An 8,906-nucleotide genomic window follows, 5' to 3' on the forward strand; every position below is an offset into this window, starting at 1 on the left:
CTCAGCGGGAGGGAAGTTGCACAACGCCAGCGTGGGCGCCAGGCAGGCACACCCTGCCGCACGGGGCACACGCACCCAGGGCACTGCGGGGGCACGGCCCCGCACAGGGCAGGGCAAAACGAAAGCCAGAACAGCCTCACGGCATCACAGCAGCCTGGGAGCCCGCACACCTGTGGCACCCTATGGGTAACTTTAAGGGGGTCTCACCCTGCTCCAGCCCCCAAGGGTCCCTCCAAGGGTGACATGGAAAGGAGGTGACAGTGCCCAGCACGAGGAGGGCAGCGAATTCCTCCTTGTTTAGGCCGGGGGAAGATCTTGGTCACATCAGCTCAGGGCTCCAGGCTTAATGGGGACACGGCCTCGCTGTAGTGGGCTCAGTCTGGACAGGGCGAAAGGGATGAGAGCCCATCCTGTGCMCCCCCCCCCCCCCCAAACGCAGGGACAGCATGGCAGCACCAGAGTCACCATGTAGTTTATTTCCTCAACTCTCAGTAACAAAAACAACCGAACAAACCACCTTCCCCCCTCCCCCCCAACCCCTTGCTGCCCTGTGTGTCCTGTCCCCCACCCCATCCCCAAATCCCCGTGGCTCAGACATCGTAGTTGGGGTTCTTGCGTAGGATGACGAAGCCCTCCAGGATGGGCGTCACTGGCACATGCTCCTCTGTGGCCAGCTCTGCCCTCTCTCCGTGTGCCAGAAGCACTGGCGTTGTGTGAGTCTGGAAGCCAGTAATGGTTTTTGGCTTTCCTGCCTGGCCCACCACATCCACAGCCTGCAAGAGAGGAGGGAGATGAAGGCCAAGACCACACAGGGACCCCAAGCACCCTGGCCCAGGCTCTGGCTGCCCCCTTACCTGTCCTACCCGAACCGACACAGGTAGAGGTCGCAGCTCCTCGTCAAAGGTGACCAGCATGCGGGGCTGCATGGCAGCAACGAGCCCATAGAGAACGTAGTGGGACTTGCCCAAGATAACTGGATTGGAGACGTAAGGGTCCCGGGTCAGGGCAGATCAGGGCCCACCCCACAGGGCAGAGGGGTGGCAGGGAGGGGGGTGTCCCCACAGTACTCACTGTTGCGCACGTCCAGGAAGGACACAAGGACAGTCAGCAGCCCAGCCACAGCCACCTGGCTCATGAGCTGGCGATCACTGTGGTAGGGGCACAGGGTAAGCGTCCCCTTGCCCAGGTGGGTCAGCCCCTGATGTGGCAGAGAAAGCATGTGAGAGCTGTGGGGCAGTGCCTGGGACCCCTCAGACCTGCCAGCCAAGGGGGTGACAGCCCAGGGACAGCACTCCTCTCCCACGCACAAGCCAGGCACCTCAACTTCCCCTTCCCCTCCACAAGCAGCGAGCATGGGATTTTCACCTGGGCCAGCCGCACCATGAAGAGGTTGTTGGGGTCTTTGGCGTGGTACTGGGCAAGCTGCCGCAGCATCGCTGCCAGCCGGGCATTGTTGGTACCTGGAGAAGAGGAGGTGCAGGCAGAGATCAGGGTAAACAGCCAACACAGCTCTGGTTTTCCACCTTCCCCTCATCAGGGTGCAGGACACGCAGCCAAAAACTCTGGGACGGGCAAACGTCCAGCTTCCAGCAAGCCCAGTTCCCTCCACCCGAAAGGCCTTGTCCACCCCTCTGATCAGCAAAGTACCTGGGCAGCATTCCCAGCTGGTGCTGATAATCTAGCACAAGAGCCAAAGGAATTGCAGCTGTCATTCCCCCCACTGTGAGCACACAGACACCCCAAGTAGGAGTCACAGGCAACTCCCCCGCCAGGCTTACCACTGCCCACCATGCCCATGGCAAAGATGGAGTTGTAGGAGACCTCAGGGTCAGCATCATGGGAGAACTTGCTGAGGGTGTCGAGGATGTTGAGCCGGGGGTTGGAGACCGAGATAAGCGCCAGGGCCAAGGGCACGGCCCGGCGGAGGGTCGGCTCCCCGTACCGCAGCTGCACGGAGGGGAGGGTGGGTGTTAGACCCCAGGCAGTGGCAGGGCACCACTTTGGGGTGCCCGTAGCCTGGCTTACCAAGGGCAGCAAGGCCCACATAGATGTGAGGCAAGACCTGGTCTCTCCATCCCCAGGTCCCTTCCCTGGTCTGCACTCTCCCCCCAGCATCACTCACCAGGTGGCCGAATGTGCGCAGGGCCATCTCAGCGCCAATCTCCTCACCCATGGCGATGAGTGCGATCCCCAACACTGCAACGCCCTGCAGGGACACAGGCACTGAGCCGGGAGCAGGCAGGGAGCACTCGGCCCCCAAACTAGGTCCTTACAGCCCTTGTGCCCACCCCAAGCCCAGCGGGATAGAAAAAGCAGGGGATGCTGCTGGGGGCTGTTTTCCTCCAGCCCCAATCCCACAGGAGGCCAAGGAACCCCCCCAAAGCCAGCTCCTGTCCCCAAAGGCAGGGGTCCCAGCCCAGGTTTCCCTACCTGGTGGGCCCCCATGTCAGCTGAGCTCTCTTTCTTCTCTTTTTCTTTCTTGTCCTTCTTGTCCTTGTCCTCCTCTTTCTCCTTGGAGTCAAAGTGCTCGCTGCAGATGTGCAGGAGCTGCTGCACCTTCAAGACGTTCCCTGAGCCTGGAGGGAGAGCAGCTGGTCAGGAACAGCAGAGGGAGGGCCCAAGACCTGCTCCTGCCTTCCCCCGCCTCCTCAGCCACCCCAACTCACCCGCATAGGCGCAGATGTCCACCAGTGTGTTGGCAAAGCTGCGGAACGGCTCTGACACCACCTCCAGTGCTGCCAAGATGGCCTCAATCGCCTCTCCCTTCCCTGCCAAGGTAGGAAGGTGTGGTGGTCAGAGCACAGTGGATGAGGGATGCTTCCACTCCCAGGACCCAACCCGCAAGACTGCTGGCATTGCCCGGCCTTACCCAAGTGGTTCAGGCCCAGGCCAAGCGGCAGCCACCGGGCATAGGTGTCCTTCAGTTCTGTCTCCGATTTCTCCATGATGGTCTGGAGGATGGTTGAGGTGACATCCCCATTGCAGGAACCCACAGATATCATCCCACAGGCCAGGGCAGTCACACCAGCCACCTAGTGAAGCAGGGAAGGAGAATGCTGCAGGGACAGCCCAGAGCGAGCTGGCCCACAGCTCCATGCACAGGTCCATGCAGTTCAACGGCTGCTTAGCTGGGAAGAGCACAGGGCACCCCTGGTCCCTGCTTTGTGCAGAAATTTGGGATACTGGAAGGGCTGATGGCTTCCAACTCTCCTGCATCAGCACCAACCCTAACCTGGGAGCAGCTCAAGAGGGGGAAAACAGGGTCATACTCTTACAGGACCCCACAGTACCACGCAGGGACATGCCACCCTGCTTTCAAAGCCCAAGCTGACTGCAGGACAGGCCCTCTATCCCCAGGAGCTGCCCGGGACCAGGTAAAGAAGCAGGGACCCTATGCAAACCCTGCTTCACTCCCTACCTCCATGCTGGACTTGGAGTCTCCCATCACAGGTAGCAGCAAAGTCAGGACGTCCTCACGGTTGGAGCCCGCGTAGGCTAGCCCCAGCCTGCAGAGAGCCCAGAGGAGCATTAGGAGGGAGCTGTGATGCCCTGGACAGCCGGCAGAGGCTGGGGCCAAGGTCTTACCCAAAAATGGCTCCAATCCTCATGGTGTTGCTGTTGTGGAGGACGTAGTCAGACAGGAGGGCCAGGGCAGGGTCACACTCATTCCTCACACCTGAGTTGACGATGCCGCAGGCCAGGAGGGCTCCCGACTGCAAGGCAGAGGCACCGTCACACACCAACCACCACCACACGCAGCGCTCTGCCAACCAGTGACTAATGTCACCCCACAGCTTACACCCGCTGCCCAGGACAGGCAAGTTGGCATCATTTGCCTGCTGCCAGTACTACAAGTCTAAGCGAGCAATGTGGCCTTGGATTCAGCTCAGCAGTCCAAAGCTTGCAGCTCTGCAACAAGGGGACGCCTCCATGGAGTCCCCAAGAGCTACCAGCCTTGCTGTGAGCTTCGCAAACATCTGGGACATGGGGTATCCAAACCCCTCTTCCAGGCAGGGGCTGAGCCATACAGCAGACCAAGACGAGGTCACCGTTCCCCCAAGACGGCCGCACACCCAGCCAGCAGCGGGGCCATCCCACGCAGCAATACGAGCAGGAACCCTGGGCACAGCCTGGGCTGGGACGGGTGCCACTGACCTTGATATAATCCTCTGAGGAATACAGGTACTTGTCGATCTGTGTGAGCCCCCCATCCACGTCCCACAGCAGTATGGTGCCCAGCGAGGCTGCAGCACTCAGCATCCCTGCAGTTCCAGGGGAAAAGAGCCCACGTCAGACCCTGAACCGATGTGCCCTGCCAAGGGGAGGTGGTGGCCAGGGACACAGGGCTGCCAGAGCTGTGCCCAATGTGCCCCACTTTCAGCAGGGCAGAGGGGGACAGGGTAGCAGGGAAGCCTCGGGGCACCTCCAACCCCTGCCCAGCCAGGTCCCTCACCGTGGTCCTTGTTCTTGTACAACCATTTATTGCCATCGTCCGTCAGCAGCTTGTCCTGCCCGAAGGCAGCATTCACAAAGCCGTTCACAAAGGAGGAGGCCAAATTCATCCGCGCTGAGTCCACTTGGGAACCGCTACCCCCGAACCCTGGGGAACGATGTCAGGGTGAGCCAGGCAGCAAAACAACCCTGCCAGGCCATCTTGCTGCCCAGCCCTCCACCATACCACTGCCCTGTGCCTTGGGGAAGACAAGGATCTGTCCACAACCAGCAGCAAGGAGGAGCCCAAATCCACCGTAGGCAGTTGAGGATGCTCCAAGTGGACAGCCCAGAGACACCAGGCGAGTTGTCTGCCCACCCCAAGACAGAGGCTCACTGCACTGCCAGGAGAAGCCTCAGAGCCCCAGGAACTCCCCACAGTCAGGGACGACAGAGGCTGTGACACAAGCCCTTACGGTTATTTTCCAGGTGGGTTTTGTAGATATCATCTGGCACTTTGGGCTCCATGATGTCCAGCTGCAGAGACAAGGGGAGAAGGGAGTTACCTCCCAGCAGGCACACCACATAGCAGCTGCCCTACAAGGGCAACCTTCTCTTCAGACAGCACCTGGCCAAGCTGATGGGGATGAAGCATCTCTTTCCCAGCTTTTACCATGGGGCCAGGACAGACCATAGTCCGGGACAGCTCAGGGACTTTTTCCCAGACAGGTCACTCACCTCTCTGGCCAAGGCCAAGAAGTTGCTGTTGAGTTGGACATTGGACATGATCTCGGTCAGGTCCTCATACTCTTCCACGTCCTCATTCAGTTCCAGAAAGACCCCATGGCGGCCCAGCATAAAAGCCATCTGCTTCTGGACAACTCTGCAAAGAGGGAAGAGGTTTCACAAGTGCCCAAACCCTAGCCAATCCCAGCACAGACACATGCTAACCAGCCAACACAGATGTGTATCCCAGCTTACCTCAACCTGTCCTGCTATTCAGGCACACAAGAAACAGCCCAGAGACTACCTATTCCTGCCCCTCTTGACTTTAGGGACAAGAGTCTCTGCCCAAGCCCCCAGACACCTCTGGTGGTGGCAGGATCCAATCCAACTCTGGCTGGAGAGGGGAGCCATGCCCCACCATGACGAGTGAAGGCCCTGTGGACAGGGGAGTGAGTCTCCACTTACACATCCTTGCAGGAAGTGAAGATGTCCTCCACCAGCTCCACATCATTGAGCATCAGGGCCAGGCGCAGGGCTTCAGGATAACGGCTAAACTTGCGGAAGATGCCCAGAGCACAGCGCAGGAGAGCCGAGTTCTCGGGCTCTGGGACATAGCTTACACAGCTTTGAGGAGGAGATGGAGACGAGGGTGAGCAACTGCATCGGACAGTGAGGCAGGGCAGACCCGGCCTGCCAAGGACAAGGCACAGGCCTGTCAGCCCCCTCTAGCCCTGCAGCCTGCTGAGCCCCCTCACCTGGTCAGGTAGAGGCACACTTTGGAGTAGGCGTTGTCATCGATGTACTTCTCCAGCATGTCCATCTGCTCAATCTCCATGAGCAGGTCGCAGGCCTCATGCTCTGCATTGTGGGCCATGTTGTAGGGGACAATCTCCTTGACCAGGGTCAGAAGCGTGTCCCTTTGGGCCTTGTCAGCTTCATCGATCTCCTGCCACTCCTTGGCCACCTCCCCTGCCAGGTGTCTGCAGGGACAGAGGGATGTCAACACCACAGAAACTGGCTTCGCCCAGCCCCAAGGACACAGAGCAGCTGCTGCCAGATAGCTGGGGCCACGTATTGTTTAAGGGGGCTCCACATTCCTGTGAGAGCTTCTGGTAAACCCATGGGAGGAAGAGGGTTAAGAGCAGAGATTACAGAGGCCAGGCACCTCGGTTCTCTTTGGCAGCAAGATCTCTGCAGCTGGCAGATCGCTGTGGACAGAGGATGAGGTAACACTCGCACAGACATGACAGGGACAGCTGAGCCAAAGCCCAGTGAGTGGGGACACCTCCCGGAAGGGGCCAGGGTTGAGGAACTCAGGAGCTCCCCCGAGCAGCTGTCCCTTCCCGAGTCCTGCTCCCAACCAGCCTTACCTGACGTATTCATGCCCCCAAGATGCCAGCTCCTCCTGGGAGCCCACCAGCCGGTATTTCAGACACTCGCGCTCCCCACTCATGGTCATGGCCAGAACAGAAATGATGTCTGCTGCAAAACGCTGCAGAAAGAGTACCAGATGTTCAGGCACCCTGGGCATGGGGAAGCGAGGACAGCCCACACCAGCCACGAACACCCTCCCTGCACCCACAAGCAATCACGCATGGCGCAGGCATGGCCCTGGCAAGTTATAATTCACCAGTGCAAGTCATGGAGGGTGATGTTACACCTCACAGTCTAGCAGGGCTCTGTGATCACCAGCCCCATCACTGTCCTGTTACCTTCCAGCCACATGGGATGGTAGAGGCAAGAGCATTTACCTTGTTCTCTCCAGGAGCCATGTTTTCATAGATCTCCTTCAGCTTGCCATAGTGTGGCCGCAAGAATTTGAGGGGTTTGGGAACAGAGGTCATGGAGGTCGTGGAAGAACGGATTTGCCTCCGCAGCTCCTCCAGAGCAGGGCGATAGAGGGACGTATCCTTCTCCTGCAGAGCAAAACTGCCTGTCAGGAAGCAGGGGCTGGTTCCTGGGTTGCCACCCCACCTGCCCTCCCCAAACGCAGCATCCAAATCCAAGCAAAGCATCCCCCTGCCTGACGGCCATCCAGCTGACCATCCTCCAAGGCAGCCTGGCCTCCAGCAACACCACCAGGGACATCTTCCATGATCAGGAGAGCTGAGTCACACATTTGGGAAGGAAATCCACATCACACAGCTCTAGGCCATGGTACCACCTCTCTAAGGGTGGCAACACTCCAGTCCCACACAGAAGCCTCCCCCCACTCCCCGGTTCCAAGCAGGTATCTGGGTGAGCACACAAGCACTGTGCACACACGCATCAAGCAGACAAAATCCTGCCCTGCCAAGCCCATGGCATCTCCTTGAGCCAAAGTGGGTTCCCAGGGCTGAGGAGGAGGCACATCAGGGGGAGAAAGTCATCAGCACAAGGAGGAGGCAGCACAGGTCTCTTGGACACAGGTCAGACAAGCAGCAAGGCCAGGGGACAGACAGACATCGCTGTGACAGGCAAGGGGGGGCCCCATTCAAGGAGAAGTCCCCCATCTCCACAGCAGGAGAAACAAGTGCTTGTAACTGAAGGATGGGCAGAAGCCAGTCTCAGCTGGGGTTCCCAGCAAAGCCACTCCTCACTGAGGGGTAAAGCATGACCTACCCCCAAGCGCTCCACCAACATCTCCAGCTCATCCTGCAGCTGCTTGTCTTCCTCAGACTGCAACAAGACACAGGGGAAAGCAGAGTTAAGGGCGCCCAGCGCAGACACCCCCAGCTCTGGAGCGTACCTCCTCCCCAGGGTACCACTACATCAACTCCTATACACGGGGAGGTGTCAGCGTAGCCCTGAGAAACAGCTTGGTCCATGGCTTTCCCCCCACCTCTGATCTTCCCAAGAACTAAAGGTTTGGATTCCCCCTCCCTCCACAGGTTCAGAGTCCCCCACGACTCCCACCCCAGAAGGGGTCACTGGTATCCCTTGGTGGAGGACAGGTAACAGAAGGGACAGCCTCCCTCCCCCTCACAGGGGACAGGTTTTGCTGTCCCCAAGACTTTTGACTTTATTCCCAGAAAGTCTCTCCTCAGCTTCCTTCTCCACAGGGGGGATGTCAGTCTGCCACGAGCCCCCTCTCCCCTTCTGGGGTCTCTGTTTAGACCTCGGGGTGCCCTCACCCTTTAGCTCACAGGTCCCACAAGCCCCCAGGTAGCTGCCTCCCTCCATGTGTCACAGGAATGGGGCGAGTGCCACCTCAGGGGTGCTGGGCCATCTCCGCAATGCACACCCTGCAGCAACCCCCACAGGGCACCATCCTGCCCCAGGGCAGCCTGCAGTCAGTGCCCCCATCACCCATCGGGGCACCCCACGGAGAGAGGCACGGTAGGGAACAGCCCCACAGCCGGCTCCTGCACACCCCACCAGGTCAGAGCCCCGAGCGACACCAGCCTCCCCCATCCCACCCCCACGGAGACCCCCGACCGCAGGGACATCCCCACCCCATACCAGAGGGGACCCTGCTTCAGGCCCCGCTGTCACATGCACGCTGTGATTACATCACGGGTCCCCAACGTGCAGCACCGCATGTCCCCAGTGACGTCACGCCCGCGGGCCCCCAGCAGTCTCCCCTCACACGCACCGCCCAGGGCAGGGAACCCTCAGCGTCACCACCTGGGCACCCCATGACGTCACGGCCCCTTCCAGAAGGGACGCCCCTCACCCCACTCACGTCACGCGCCCCCTCCGCAGGGCGCCCCCGCACCCCAGGCACGTCACGGGTGCCCCTGCGGGGGGCCCGCTACCCCGATGACGTC

General features: G+C 59.9%; 1 protein-coding gene across 1 annotated transcript; it reads right to left on the reverse strand.

Moving 5' to 3' along the window:
- Positions 1 to 467: 467 nt before the first annotated feature.
- Positions 468 to 7,815, reverse strand: PSMD2 (proteasome 26S subunit, non-ATPase 2). Its single transcript, XM_026070961.1, has 20 exons — positions 7,759 to 7,815; positions 6,909 to 7,073; positions 6,528 to 6,649; positions 5,913 to 6,137; positions 5,623 to 5,781; positions 5,170 to 5,314; positions 4,908 to 4,968; positions 4,454 to 4,600; positions 4,156 to 4,262; positions 3,586 to 3,713; positions 3,419 to 3,506; positions 2,870 to 3,032; positions 2,667 to 2,768; positions 2,431 to 2,576; positions 2,123 to 2,206; positions 1,779 to 1,947; positions 1,366 to 1,460; positions 1,072 to 1,198; positions 855 to 973; positions 468 to 773 (listed from the first exon to the last, which is right to left on the reverse strand). Exons 1-20 carry the CDS (start codon positions 7,777 to 7,779, stop codon positions 591 to 593), a joined length of 2,556 nt encoding a protein of 851 aa, XP_025926746.1. The 5' UTR covers positions 7,780 to 7,815; the 3' UTR covers positions 468 to 590.
- Positions 7,816 to 8,906: the final 1,091 nt, after the last annotated feature.

This window comes from Apteryx rowi, unplaced genomic scaffold, assembly GCF_003343035.1.
Source record: "Apteryx rowi isolate R43461 unplaced genomic scaffold, aptRow1 scaffold_32, whole genome shotgun sequence".
Classification (NCBI taxonomy): Eukaryota; Metazoa; Chordata; class Aves; order Apterygiformes; family Apterygidae; genus Apteryx; species Apteryx rowi.

Bases quoted from the DNA above. Each gene is read 5' to 3' on its own strand.
- PSMD2 (XM_026070961.1), bottom strand. From the start codon at position 7,779: ATGTTGGTGGAGCGCTTGGGG. The intron at 5,315-5,622 runs GTAAGTGGAGAC...CCCTCTTTGCAG, and splicing joins TTCACTTCCTGCAAGGATGT to AGTTGTCCAGAAGCAGATGG. The intron at 2,577-2,666 runs GTGAGTTGGGGT...CTCTCCCTCCAG, and splicing joins GGACATCTGCGCCTATGCGG to GCTCAGGGAACGTCTTGAAG.